The 15,895-nt window shown below is 31.5% G+C and overlaps 1 protein-coding gene across 3 annotated transcripts in view; it reads left to right on the top strand.

Annotated features, from left to right (window-relative positions):
* The window catches only part of LOC130892068 (potassium voltage-gated channel protein Shab), a 183,166-nt gene that overhangs the window by 87,278 nt on the left and 79,993 nt on the right, over positions 1–15,895 (top strand). For 2 of the 3 annotated variants that reach the window (XM_057797286.1, XM_057797287.1), the window contains exons 2-5: positions 4,182–4,573; positions 6,654–6,788; positions 6,969–7,220; positions 7,294–7,441. In XM_057797286.1, the coding sequence (XP_057653269.1) occupies positions 4,299–4,573; positions 6,654–6,788; positions 6,969–7,220; positions 7,294–7,441 (810 nt within the window). In that variant the 5' untranslated portion in view covers positions 4,182–4,298. Of the gene's footprint in view, positions 1–3,855; positions 4,043–4,181; positions 4,574–6,653; positions 6,789–6,968; positions 7,221–7,293; positions 7,442–15,895 lie in introns of those variants that run through there. The other variant, XM_057797288.1, reaches the window with a different exon arrangement.

The following is a 15,895-nucleotide window of genomic DNA, read 5'->3' as shown; positions in this document are numbered from 1 at the left end:
ATTAATGAACAACATGTTTTTATGAAATATTTCTTGTTTACTATAAAGTGTCTCAAAGTTCTCGATCCAAATTCACATTTGTTACATGAACATGATAACTAAGTTGATGTAGACTGAATTGTATATATCTAAACGACACGTATAGTTTCAGCTTGACGCCTTCACCTGCGACATCGCGTACGATGCAATCGATTTATTAGAACAACGCTTTCCAGACCGAAATTATTTCCCGAAATTTCGACTGCTCGCCGATATTGTCCGATATGAAACCGTGTCATTTCTATCCTTTGAGTTTTTTTATATAGAGAGAATAGAGAACGAGATCCAACGACTTCTCTGTTAAAATTAAATAAAAACTGTTAGAAAATGAATAGCGATCTGCAGAGACTAAGTGCTCCATATTCTATAATTAATATCAATTTTTGTTGTACTTTTAAAACAAATCATGCCTACTTATGGTTCAATAAGATCCAATTTTTATATTTTATTCTAATCTGGAAAAAACCTATTAAATATATAACGTACAAGGCTATTTATGGAATCTAAATTTTGACCCTAATTCATTTTGCTAATAAACAGTCGTTCAATACATTTAAGAGTGGAAATAAAATAGTTGAAAAAAAATAATAAGGGATGTTGCCGTCCTCAGCTCCATTTTTCCCTCTATCAAAGGGATAGAGGGAAAAATGGAGCTCAAATGATTCACATTCATTTTTTATTAGACGAATTACATCTAATAAATAAAGCGAATATAGATTATCACTTCAATGCTTCAAATACTACACCTCTTGGGCGTGTTCTTTAAACCTTATTCATGACAAATTGGTTTCGTATATATTATTTTTTTCCACAATATAATTTGTTCTACGAATCTCTACTATACAGAGTGAGTTTGATGTATGGAACGCCACAATTATCTCGTACAAGGTACTTGTGATACGGCCGGTGTTATGGTGGTATTTAAATTGTTGTCGGATCTTTCCTTTTTCTGAAAAAATAATGAACTTTGTTGTTTCAAATGGATCACCCTGTATATTTTTCGCTTTCGAAATCTTTAAGAAATACAGATTATTTTTCATGTGATATTCTCTATACCTAAATCCATAATTTCGGAGTTATAGCTACATTTTGGTTATCTCCGCCGAACTTAAAATAATACATTAAGGTGACTATGGCTGCTACAATAACAAATTTGACGTTTCCATAAATTATTATTGTTGTAGTTTATTGAACGTCATAGTGGATCGTTTATCTGAAAAAGAAAGAATTGATATTTTAATAATCTTAGGAAATGGTGATAGGCATAGAAGTCAACAAGAAACGAGTAATATCCTTAATAATTTATATCCTAACGGAAATCCCAGAACAACTGGAAACAAATCTTTAGATGCTTGTGTCCTTTTAGAAGACGATCCACACTTGAATACTAGACAAATATCCAGGGAACTTAATATTTCGCAAACATACATAATGAAAATTTCACTCGATACTACATTCCATCCATACAAAGTAACGTTGGTTCAAGAATTGTTAGATGACGAAATTATGTTATTTAGGTATAGAGAATATTACATAAAAAATAATCAGTATTTCTCAAGGATTTCTAAGCACATAAATTATATAAGTTTGAAATTTGAAATTTGAAATAACATTTGAAATAACAAAGTTCATTATTTTTCCGGAAAATGGAAAGATCTGACAACAATGTAAATTTCACCATAATACCGGCCCTTGCGCACAAAAATCATAAACATCGTTCAAGCCGTTCCCGAGATAATTGAGGCGTTCCATACATAAAATTCACTTTGTATATATAAAAAAAACGTATTGATCTGAGAGACAAGACTCTTCGGAACTGGAAGATTATGTATATTATTGGCGTTACGGGTGGTGAAATAAAATATTGAATTTCTCTCTCCATTTCTAAAGAATTAAATACACCATAATATAGAGGCAAAACTGAAATTTCTGGAACCGTTAGTAGTTTTCTTGTCAGTATTGGTGTTATGGTTGTGTAAAAAGTGTGTTTTGTTCAATACAAAGATTGCTTTGATAAGATGTATTGAATAAACTGTTTACACCACTACTACCTTCAGTCTCTGAAGACGATAACTTAGTTTGATAAGGTGTTTTGTCCATAAGTCTTGCAAATGTCATCAATAACATATTCGTTTTTCAAACTAAAACCGTTTATAATTTAAAGCAGCTCTTTTTTGGGTATATTTTTAGAAATATCTATGTTCTTAAATATAAATATCTCTTTTTACTAAGTGCTTTCCAAGATTCGTCGCTGTACATCAGTTTTGCGGTCGGAATTCTTGGTTACCTACATAATAGCATTAGGAAAAAGAAATTGCACTGTAGAAGTATAGAATTTTTCACGATCTAAGAAAGTGAATGATCTCCAGTTAATATATGAGATGCAACAGAATAGACTCTACCCTTATACGAGAATCATGAGATATATCATATTTGACATTGCAATCATGAAGTGACTGTTTTTTCTATGTCTGTCGACCGTATTAAAATATGAATTACCTTACTTACTTAATTCATTTAAGCACTTACACTAGACTCAACTAATTTATGTAGTAATTAACTATGTAACTACTTATATAATTAAATATTCACTACTTTATAATTTATATAAATTTACCGGATAGTGTTTACTAAACTACGTTACTAAACAAGTTCGAAAGAAAGAACTTTCTAGAATTTTAGGAGACAAATGAATAAATAAAAAGCTTTTCAAGAAATTGGTTAAAAAACAATGTAAACAAAATGATGAAAATACTCGTATGTGCAAAAACGTATTCTGTGATTTGGCTTTCCCACTATATTTTAGATTTCCATTTTAACCGAACAATACCGGTTTTACGGTCCATGTCGTGGACGAATCCCTAACAATATTTACAATTTCATTTAAGTATTACGAAAATTTGGATATTTTTATATCTTGCAATTCGCTGAATTCAGCATTTATTGAAAACTCCTCCTATTTTCAGCTTTATAATATATAAAATTTTTAAAATGATCGAAATGTTTTCATAAGACTTTTCTTATTAATATTTTTGGATATGCTCTTTTGATTTGTAGTTTGCATATCAGATTTCCTTTTATTCTTTTTTTACCTCTTTTCATTTACCTCACATTCTTTACATTTCCAGTTTTCGTAGCTAATAATCCTTTCTTCTTGAGTTCGATTTTCATCTTTCCTTTTTTACTGCCATACTCCTCAAACTTCTTAATTTTTCACCTTTCACAGCGGATGATTTTTTACGTCTCTTTTCACCTACATATTCTTTTAATCAAAGAATTGAAAATGTTAGTTAATTTTTAGTGATGCATTGAAAAATCACTGGTTTCGTCATTGGATGAAATATTATAGTTCAATTTTGCCGTATGACATACAAATTACATCTTTAAGTATCAAAGAGAGATGATGTGCATTTTTTATCAAGTTCAATAGAATTTTGTGCAATAAATTCTGGCCGCCGAGAATACTAATCTTTAAGGTGCCTTATTCGATTTAATGGAATCGTGAAACATCACGATTTTGAACAAACCCTTCATATTAAGTTTTATTTCAAGCTTAAAAGATTATTTGATAAAACAGATAAAAATGTGCAAAAAGTAAAGAACTTGTTTGGTCAGATAAACATTTGATTGATGAAGAAACAAACAAATGATTCAATTTATTTAGAAATGAAATATCGTCATTGTTCAGATCCAGCTTTTATTGCCAAATTCTGTTACATTATATAATGTTTATATGACTACGATCTTGAGATATAAATTCAGAGTACTCAATAAAAAACTAGTCACTTTGACTGGTGACTTTGATTGACGGGCCTCTAAAAAGGCCCGATCATTATTTCATTTAAATAGTAGGCCATAGTTCCATCAGAGTTTATTACAAGAACAATAAGGGATACTTTTGAGAAACCATGAAGAAGGAGGAGACCCGAAAAAGGAACTTTCTTCATCATGATAATGCACTTTTGTTATCTACCTGTCTGTCCACTTCCATTTTACTCATTAGGTTTATCACTAAGCGATTTCCAGCCGTTCCCAAAAATTAAAAGGTCTTAAAAGGCGAACAATTTGACATCATTCATGACATTGAGATAATTATATATAATTATTTTCATAATTTATTGATCTATATTTTTTATTTTCAGATTCAGATAAACCAAAGACGCGTCGCCGACGACAGTGGCGGGTAAGGGCGGCACCACATCTCCCTCAGCACGGCTAACACCAACACCACGACCCCTAGTCAACAACAACCGCCTCCGATGTCGATGGATAGTGGTGGTGGTAGTACCGGTACCGGTTATGGGGGCGGGGGGGAGGTACTGACCGTTCGTAGGTGGGAACCGATGCCCCCGCCCCCAGCTGGTGATCTTTCCATGGGTATGGATAACAAAGAACAATTGCGGTACTCTTCCATTCCGCAAATTTCTATGGCGCCTGGCCTTATGCAGACAGGTTCGCAGTTGCCGCTACAAAATCCACCGCCTCCACCTCCACCGCCTCCGCTGCCTCTGCAGTTACAACGGCCCTATTCCAGGTTAGTTCGTATTTTGAGTGTGCTAAGAAGTGAATTTGTATTCAAAGTACTTTGAAAGTTAAAAAAATAGTTTCATAATAAGATGTTTCTTAGTATTGCTATCAGTGAATGTCATTAAGAAGTCCAATTCATATTTTTTTCTTTTTTATTCCAATATGGATTGAAAATAATGTGCAATTATATGAATTCAAAAAACGGCATACTCATAAACACACTATCTTTCTATCGACAGTCTGTTTATTAATAAACTGAATTTATGGTATTTTTAACATAACAATCTACTTCGTAAACGACCATAAAATTATTTTCGAAAGTAAACTTTACGGCACTTATACCATTAACATTCTATGAAAAATCAAAATAAATTAGCATACTTATGTTTTAAAAACGTAACTTCTATACGCAACTTCTTGAAGAGATACGTTGATTGAAAATTTTACTGTCCGATTTAAATAATTTTTCAGTAATATAATTTGAGAGAAAAGCGAAATATTGGTCTTTATTTGGATACAAACCCAAAATATAGTCTCCCTTGACATATGGTCATTGACATATTATTACATTAGAAAATAACAGTTTGTAGAAGATATTTATCAATGGTTAGTTACTTCACCGGGAAACTTGGCATTTAGAATTCGAACTAGGACGCGGCAAAAGCAGCTTTGAGAAACCAAATACCTCGAGGTCATAATGTAACGTTAGCCTCTATATAATGTAGTACTTGTTTCAGTTTTGGGCTCACTTTCATTTCTACGCCAAAAGAATTGCCATTTTGTAAATGAATTTAGTAAGCTTTGATTTAGAAGGAAAAGGAGATATTAGATGAAAATAAAAATTAAATAAATCACAACTATATCGCTTGTCAGAAAAAAAAAGTTTGTTGTATAATAACTAAAAAAATATTTTGTAGGTTTCTCAAACTGAGTTCAAGTTAATTGAGTGTGTGAACAGCACATAATCACACACAGAATCTATAATAGTATATTCAAATCGTCGTTAAGACAGTTCGAAAAGTCAGGAAAAAAGATATTTACTCGGAAACTAACCACTGTAGTGCTGAACTTCTCTAGTTAAATCACGACACTATTTTAGACCGTTAGTACTATAACGTTGGTAATAGTAAGTTATGGGAAGGCGCTCAGAAGACAATTGTATATCGCAGATGAATGATAAAATTGCAAATCGTCCACTTTACTTAACGCCCTACGTCGGCATTACGCTTGAAGTTGTTGCAGTTGTTTATTTAGGTATTACAAGGCGACTGCGAAGTATTCACTTTTTTTTCGGATTAGTACTAGGAAATGCTATATTAGTTTACGTTACTACTATGTAAATTTTGTAATTTTAATTTTTTTCATTCCTAATTGTTTTGAGAGCTCTGTAGCAATTTTGCGCTTATGCACTTGCCGCCGCTGACGTTTTCTTTCTTTTACTGTGAACCATGAATACCCACGAATAGAAGTTTTTATTAGTTTGACTTTTTACTTGGCATCAACTTTAATTTTCCACATGATGCCGTGAATTTAACTCTGACTTAATGGCATATTACATATGATAGTAAAATCTTCTTCTATAAAAATTTTTCCTTCTTTGTAAATATATTTTATATATACTATGTTATAGTTCTACCAATATCATTTCATACCTGTGTTTATTCTCACTGCACTGTGTAATTTCATTGTCTTCATTCGACCATGGGCATGGTCTAAATAACTCTATATTTCTATTTCTTTAAAGAAATTTATGAATTAAATAAATCTCACCAAGCCAATATATTTCAAAGAAATTGTATAAATACTCCTTAGGACACCTTCGCCCATTAGAAATGCATTTGTGTTTACGATTCGATGTTTTCATTCGTAAACAGTGGAGATGATGAATCCACGCGGACTGACGATTTTGTTAGATGTTAACCGAATTTTATACGGGGAGTAAACATTATCTTTCATTTCTTAGTTTGGTATGAGTATCATGCGTATTTATGAATGTTCCTTGCATATGAATGATTGTTCCTTGCATAACTGTCTTCTGCAATTGATATTGGAAGAACTATACTAAATGATATTTATATTTATTACAGGTCCATGTCTTCACTGCCACCTGAACCTTTTATGATTATGAGATCGAAAGCACTGAATAAAAGAGTTGTGATTAATGTTGGTGGAGTCAAACACGAAGTTCTTTGGAGGACTCTTGACCGTTTACCGCACACCAGGTTAGTCAAGCCCATCTCTCGCTTATCGGAAACATGTCATTTTTCCTGAAAATCATTATCATTAACATATTTCTCGAATATAGATAAAGCTGCATTTGGATTTAAAAGAAATGGGGTGCTAGAGGTCAAATTTGAGTGAAAACCTACCTCTCAGTAACTCACATTATTCTGTTGTTGTAGGTTAGGTCGTCTTAGAGACTGCAATACCCACGAATCCCTCAGCGAACTTTGCGATGATTATTCCCTCATAGACAACGAATATTTCTTCGATCGACATCCTAAGTCTTTCAGTTCCATTCTCAATTTTTATCGCACCGGTAAACTTCATCTTGTAGATGAAATGTGTGTTCTCGCCTTTAGTGACGATTTAGAATATTGGGGAGTTGATGAACTTTATCTAGAATCATGTTGTCAACATAAATACCATCAACGGTAAGTTATTATTGTTATTTTATTTAATTATTCTGCTAGAATATGATTTCCATTTTGTTTCTCCTCCTTTCAGAAAAGAACACGTACACGAAGAAATGAGAAAAGAAGCGGAGTCCCTAAGGCAAAGGGATGAGGAGGAGTTCGGGGAAGATAAATGTTCTCAATATCAGAAGTGGTTGTGGGATATGTTGGAAAAACCTACCACGTCTATAGCGGCAAGGGTAAGAACACTTGAATTGAGTGTTAATCAATTACTAATCATGTCTAATAATGTATTATAGAAATTAAGCTTCTGCACAAATTAGTTCAAAGGCCAAAGAAAGAAATTGCAGAATATAAATGTGCATATCGAACTTCAGAATAACTAAAACTTGATTTTTTAGCTTTGGCCTTTCGAATAATAACATATCAATTTACAGTTGAATCCATGTAATTCAATGATCAAACATTGTGATTTATAAAATAAACTGTTTTTTTACCTAGTATAAATGTTTCTACGGTATAGTTTTTATAATTAAAAAACTTGTTTTCAGAGAAAAGTACAGTAAATGAAAATTTTATCACTTTTATGATATTCCACTTGATAGAAAAGATTATTAATCAAAATTTTTTCATGCCAAATATTAATTTGCTTTAGTTTCATTACGGGAATTTCAAATCCATATCCAGATTGTTAGTCAATGTAGAAAATTCGATTATACTTGAAATTACACTGAATTTTATTAATAGTCTTTGGGTGAATCTCAAAATGATTTTTAAATATAGAATTTTAGTGTTTTGTGATTTTTCATGAAATAAGGTTTTTCTGAGTAAATAATAGAGCTTTATCTGATGGTTTTCCGCATTTCTCTACTTCTCTTTATGCCTTTCCGCATGTCGTAAATGGATTTCGTGTTCTATTTTCCCTATTTCTACATGTTTCTTTCTCCCTGACAAATAATAAATAGTTATAACATTGTCTTTTGGGATTTATCTTTGCTTGTTCATGTATCTTCATTATTTTTCTGAGCATTCCTTGTTGTGTCAGTCTATCGCTAAATTGCATTTATTTACATTTTGATGATTATCTTTCCATTTCTTTTATATGATAGATTCTGATTCTGCACAATTTTCATTAAATGTTCATTTCTATTGCTTAAATTTCAGTTTCGTTTATATTGTTTGCTAGATTATCAATTTGCTTGTATACTAGGATTGTTTTGTTTATTGAAAACGGTGATTTCTGTTTGTTAATTTTGCATTTGTTTTCCTGTCTATTTCGATAAATATATCTAGATATTCATATGCCAATACTTTTTTCGCTTTATTTTCTTTTTTGCTCAGCTTTGTTTCTTTCGTTTATTACCATAACTTTCGTCTTGTTTCTTTTCATTCCTATTCTCATTCGTCCGGCTTCTTATTTTCATAAATTTAGCATTTTATATTAAAAATTCACAATAATTAATATAATTTCATAGCATAACTAAATCTAAATTTATTATTTTATATTCCTTTATTTTTCCCATTATAATTATTTGTCTCAACAGTCACCATCTCAATGTTTCTATTTGATATAAAAAAATTCTCACCAAATATGAGCCCTCAACTCTAAAAGGTCGCTTTTTTATTTTAGTTTCCCATTTGATTAACATGGGAAAAATTCCTACTTCACTAAAATTGAATTAACGCATAGTTCACGCAATTTTCTACGAAAAAACATTTTATACTTTAGACTTTGAGTCTTCGAACTTATGAAAAACTTTACAATACTGTATGATTTCCAGGTCATGAAGACCAGTTACAACCATGAACAATTCCCGAATTGTATTAAAAAAACATTCGCTATTGAAGAATAAATGTATTTAATAGCACATTGGAAAAGAATATTTTACTTTAATATATTGTACTCTAAAACAAAAAACTATATGAAGTAATATATTAAAAAATTATAATCCATTATTACGTGTAATCATACATATAATTGAATTTATTATAATCAGTGTTGCTACCTATACTACCTACTGGCAAGATTTGAGACTTAAGAGTTTTGTTTTGAAGCATATTAATCTGACATACCATTTTTTCCCGTGTAGTTTTCATTTAATTTACTAGTTTTATTGGCCTTTTCAATTTTTTTCATGCATTTTCATGTTTTTTAATTTTAGTTGTCATCAGATATAAATGAGTATCATCACTTCTTAGTTTGTTACATACTGCTTACTCTTCTTCTAATCATATCCCCTCAATCAATCAATTAAATTTACATTTTTTCCTCAACAATTCCATTCCTTCTCCACTTATCGATTTTTTCTGTGAAGTTTTTCCATTCCCATTTCATTATTATTTTTTTAACCAGTCTATTTCGCTGTATTCAAAATAATAAAACTGTTGAGTACTTTTGAGATTGAGGCATTCACAATAGTTCTTTAGAAATCCTTTGATGGAGTATTGAAGAATATTGATCAAATAATTCTTGGATCAAAAGGCAAATAGTTTATTAAGGTATCGAAAATTAAACATACGAGTATATAGGGTGAGTCGGGAGGAGCGCACCAAACTCTAGGAGTGTATTATAGACGTGAAAATAATGTAAGAAAACTCATGCTCGATTTCCATTTGTTTTCATGTTATGGAATAATTAAAAATGTTCATCTAGCTTTCCACTTATATCTGAATTTTAACATTATCAAAGTATGCCATGTTCGAGGCTCAAAGGCAATTGATAATTCTGATGTTTTGATGAACTGTCAGTGTACAGTGAACAGAAACTGAACGTTTAATTTCGAATTTATTTGATTGTTAGTGTTGCAAAATGCCAGATACTTATTCAAATTTAGAATATGCAAATATGGTGTTTGTTTATGGTTTCTATAATGAAAATACTACAGCTGTTGCTGAAGAATATCGTCAACGTTCTCCACACCAAAGATATCCTGTTAAAAACGTATTTATTAGAGTTTTTAACAAATTGTGCGAGACTGGTAAGCAGTGCATCTAGTAGAAGATGCAACTACTAGCCCACGGAGAATTGCCACTCAATTGGGAATTCCACAAAAAAGGGAGATAAACACACTCCACGAACAAGGTTTAGATCCTTATCACGTACAGAGAGTACAGCACCTACAACCAGAGGATTACGCTTAGTTTTGAAGCTACATTTATCCGTGATGGCATTAAAAATACTCATAACTATCATATATGCTCGGACAAAAATCCCCAGGCAACAGTCGAAAGCAATTTTCAACATCGGTTTTCTGTAAACGTGTGGTATGGTATGGTTGACAGTTATTTAATTGGCCCTTTCACAGGAGACAAGTACCTAAATTTTTAACAAAACGAATTATAAGACCTACTAGAGGATGTTCCTGTAAATACTAGAAAGCAGATATACTGTCAGCACGATGTAGCTCCTGCACATGTCGCTCGTGAGGACGAACGTTTTCCAGGGTATTGGATTGGTCGTGGAGGTCCCATTAATTGGCCTGCAAGATCTCCAGACCTCACACCACTAGATTTTTGTTTATGGTGCTGGATGAGAAATGAAGTCTACAAAATGAAAATGGACACACGGGATGCACTAATTAGACGAATTGAGAAAATTAAATATTAAAGAAGAAATAAATGAATCAATTGGAAGAGCAACAAACGCTCTTCGTAGACGAAGGAGAAAATGGCGGTATTTTTGTATTTTTGAACATTTATTTAAAGAACGCTATGATTAAGAAAATTTTTATGTGATAATTTGTTTATTTGTTAATATGCTATATCTTGAAAACAAATGAAAATCGGATAAGAACATATGAGTTTTTCACGTGTATAATACACTCCTAGAGTTTGGTGCGCTCCTCCCGAATCGCCCATATATTTATAAGTAGCGTAGTGTCTACTACAATGTCGGCTAAAGGGATAGATAGTTATGATAACACAAAGAGTAGTTACACTCGTTTAGTGATAAACTAGGTTACTAAGCTGTTGATGCATTATATTTTCCTGATCTTTCCATCCACGATTATATCCAAACGCAATCTGTCGTTATCTTTCCTATTCCTTTTTTTTATAGCATCAGTTAAAACAACGATTCTCGCACGATATATTGTTTACTGTACAATACTAAACCAAGACTTAAGCCAAATAACTCCGAAATACTCTCAGTTAGTTCACTATCAATTATGATGGCTTAAAGCTACTACCTTTGAAGCTCAAATGCTAGCAAGTATCGAGTAAAGTAGTTGCATCGCATTTCATGATACGGGGCTAGTATATTAAAAGTTAAATTAGTAACTTGGAATCTTGCTCAATGTTATCGATTTTTATGCTTGAATAAGTTATGGACCACTTTCCTGGTCTTAGATATTCAGAAACACATAATTGGGCCAAAATAGATTTTGCCCAATTTTCTTTGTTTTCATCTTGGTCCTCGTTATCACTAATTGCATTAAATTATCTATTTTTTCTATAATTATGTTCTGTTCCCCTTAGTTGTTGCTTAAGATACGACAAATTGTTTTTGTCACCTCAGCTGGAATCCTACTATTTTCTTTTTTTATGTGTGGTCATCGTGTTTTTAATATTTAATTTTAAAAGATTTTAAGTAAGTAACTAACTATTTATCACAAATTCAGTGTGGAAATTAAAATGAAGATGTTCTGCTACATATTTCGAAACGTTCTGGTAACGTATTGCGAAACGGTCTGGATATGGTAAATTCCGTACAAAAAGAGTTTGATGAAAGCTGCTGATATGATCATTTTTTTGTTGTCTTGTGTAAAATGTAAATATCGCGGTGAATTTGCAAATCGGTGTGAATAATCTATTAATTCAATAAACAAATTACTGGATCAAAGCTTAAAAACTTAAATAAAGTATAAACATACTTCACGTTAGATCGTAAAAAAATTGTTGTTCTATAGAAAAGAAATGAGTTTTTATCTGTAATTGAAATTAATTGTTGCAGAAAATAAATAAAAAAAGACTATTTATGAAAAAATTTAAAAAAGGGGAAATTAATGAGGATATCCAAAAAAACTAGATCTATTTTTTAATAGAACTTTTCCATCGTAATAATTATTGTCCTTTTTACTCTAATCCAGTAAAAGATGTTGTATTGATTAGTGGGTATTGTCACTATATTGGCGTCACGTATGTTTTAACTTCACTTAAAACTGTCTACCACGAAATTTTGTCATTATTCCATTTAATAATTAACCAAATCGCCTCGCATCGTAGATAACTTCATTAGTATCCCCAGTCATTAATGTACTTCATAGTGTATTCATAAAGTAATGACTTTTCGAAATGTACCACTACCTCCCCTACCAAGAGGGAGAAAATTTTACTTCATCATTGCTAAAAATTATGATTTGTTCTTCTTTAAGTAAGGATTATTTTTTGACATGCTTGAGAAATTTCGATCTCTTGACTTCCATTTTATGTATAATTTGAAGGCGAATTTGGAACATTTAGAATTCCGTGAACCTGGAAAAATAAATAAATAATCTATTATAAATATAACTGTTGAAATAATACTTGTTGCACAATAACCTAACTTTTTGTCAAGTTTTGGAACTATAAATACATTTTCAACAGTTGGTTAATAAATCTCTGCGTTCTTTTCAGCTGGCCAATATATACTTCAAAACGTATGGTTCGGTCAATAACGAATCGGACATGTTGATTTCCTTTCGTTCAATTTGTTAAGAAAATTACTGGATAAGTGAAAAAAATGAGTCATAATGTGGAAATAATCGTTTTCGTTTCATATAGTGGATAAATGGCAGAATTATAAAATATTCAGCGGTTTGGTAAACAAAATACTCGTAAATCATGACGTAATTGATGAATTAATATAACATAGTCTGTCTTCGTTCTCTTGATATTAATCTATGATTTATCTGCTACAGAAAATTCGTTACATTTTTGAAATATGTAAATAACAAATATTTCTACACATATTTATACATAATGAGTTAATATTAATGTGGGGCAGTAAAGAATGAAATCTGCTTTTATAATATAAACTTATCTCCCAAAAATTTGCAAATTCACCGCAATTCCAGAAGCTAGCTATAAGCTAAGTATAAAACGCGTTAAATAATTCGATTTAAATGGATATTTTAGGTTCATGGCGATAAAATTATATGAGAAGCACGAAATGAATACATTGTTTCATCATTCAGGACAAGCTTTTGTCTTTAATATATCAAAAAGCGATGATTTTTTGTTATTCGGTCATTTGTGTAATAATTTTGGTTGGTAAAAATTTATTACAATGTCACATATGATAGAAACAGTCACAGGATCTGGTAATTTGAAAACAGCTGGTTACTGTTCAATCTAAATTGTTTGAAAATCTTTTGCCGTTCAATTTTTAATAGCATGTGCAGAAGAGATAATTAAGATCTGTTTACTTGAAAAAGTGATTATTTATTTCAAAAATTCTTGGAACCAAGCGAAGTAACTGATTTTAATTGATCTCAACATACTGAAATACCCTATTTACTGTCTTGGAATTTTATTCCTTACATATCCTGGAACATAGGGTAAGATCTTGAATCTATTATTTTTCTGTAAAAGTAATATCGGAATTCGCAAGATAGAAATTTATAGCATTTTAGAATAAACCCCGTTAAGACAAATGGAATTCTCGTCCAGAGGTCACTTTGGGAGGGATGTTTGTACCACTTGTACTTGTGAGAAGCTTTCTTTGATTAACAATAGCTGTAGCATAGTCGATGTTGAAAATATAATTTTGACAAAGGTGGATTTTGAACATTTGATTAGGTCGCAAAATTAGGTCACATACTATATTTTTTTAATCAACATGTTTCACACAGCATCGAAAAAAATCGATTTTTCAACTACAAAACAAGTAATTTTAGGAAGCAATATTGTCCTAAACACTGCCACTACACCAACACGCACAATTACGTGCCTTTCGATAACCAAGTAAACAGTTTACCTTCAGTCTCTGAAGACGAAAACTCGCTTATCGAAACGCATTCCAGACAGTGTAATTGGGAGTGTTGGTGTGGTGGTCGTGAAAACAGTGTGTTCAATATAAATATCACCAACAGTTCCAGAAATTACAACTAAAAAATATTGGGCGACAACAAAATCAAGCCAATGAAAATAACCTAAGCTTCTTTTAAACATTTTGGCCAACAACGTAATATTGTTGTAGACAGTATGTTTTATTACTATTATTTATTTCCTAGACCATTCGTTGACTCTTTTCATATTTAGATAATAATTTGGCCCACTGGATATTCAATTATTAAGCTGTAATATTAGCTGATTTCAAACAAGTTCCAATTTTATCTCGAATATTCACGAGGAATTATGATTCAAGCTCTTACATATATTGTTTTCATTTCTGATGTTATAAATTACGTTTACCACACGATTCGTAGGAATTCCTTTATCTAGCTATCAATCACCAAGATATGTGACAATGACATTTATCAACCAACTTTATGATGTCGCTTTTTCACATGTCTGTTGAACGCACGAGATTTTCTGTACAGCCGAGGAAAGTAATAATGATACAGTAACAGCTACGGACTAAGTTTTTTTTCTAATTAATATTCGTATTTGGGACCTAAGATATCGATCTTGTGTAAAAATTTTGATCGTACAGCTTAAAAAATACATTGATTGCTCTCGTAAAATAGTTTTTAATGCTTATTTTGTGATGGCAATAAGTTTTGTATCTTCATATTACTTACCATAAAATCCAATTTATCTATTTGATCCATTCAGAAGTGAATATAGAAAATATATTTCTTAATAGTAGGATAATGACATATTAACAGAGCAATTGATGTGATACATAACCCAGTAAAAACGAATAGCTTCTTCTGTTTGAAAAATATAGTAAAGATTCATTTTTTGAGAATATTCATAAAAAATATTTTGAAAAACTGTAATTTAAATTTTAATTGCTCCTTATGATTATATGAACAAAAATCTCATGGACTTTTTTCAAAATAGTTTTCCAATTAGATGAAAGTGGATAATTAGAATTTGGCGGATCGATTCAAAAAAAACTTATTTGCATACGATATTGCTGAAGACAATATGAATAGATTCTAAAAATATTGGAAACAAACTGTGGATTATTACTCAGTATTCTTAAAATATTGCAGGAGTTATGTTCAAAGTTCTATCAATCCAGATAAATCAGACAAAATTAAAGTAGATATTAAATGGATAAAGACCTATAGATTGCAATGAAATGAAGATTCCTATTGAGTTTCAGGAAGCAATCTTCCATATCTTCTTCTCATGCCGTCTTCTCATTGAAGGATGGCGATCACGTTTTTAAATGCGTCTCTGTTCCTCGCAACATGAAACAATTCTCCGACGCTGAGATTTGTCCATTCTCTTATATTAAAGAGCCAGGATTTCTTTTTCCTGCCGATGCCTTTCTTTCCCTCTACTCTGCCCTGTATTATGTTCAGAAGCAGTAGGTATTTATCCTATGTAAAAGTTTTTCTTATTTTGATAATTGTCAACAGCTTTCTTTTGCGACCAATGCGTCTTAGTACTTTGTTGATAATGATTCTGTCAGTGCAGGGTATATTCAGGATGCGTCTATAGAGCCACATCTCAAATGTCTCATGTTTTTTGATCATTTGAGCCTTCAAGGTCCGTACAGCAGTACTGACCACTCATAACATTCCATGAATCCTATTCTG

Source organism: Diorhabda carinulata, chromosome 3 (genome assembly GCF_026250575.1).
Source record: "Diorhabda carinulata isolate Delta chromosome 3, icDioCari1.1, whole genome shotgun sequence".
Classification (NCBI taxonomy): domain Eukaryota; kingdom Metazoa; phylum Arthropoda; class Insecta; order Coleoptera; family Chrysomelidae; genus Diorhabda; species Diorhabda carinulata.
This window is presented reverse-complemented; position numbering and strand designations above follow the sequence as displayed.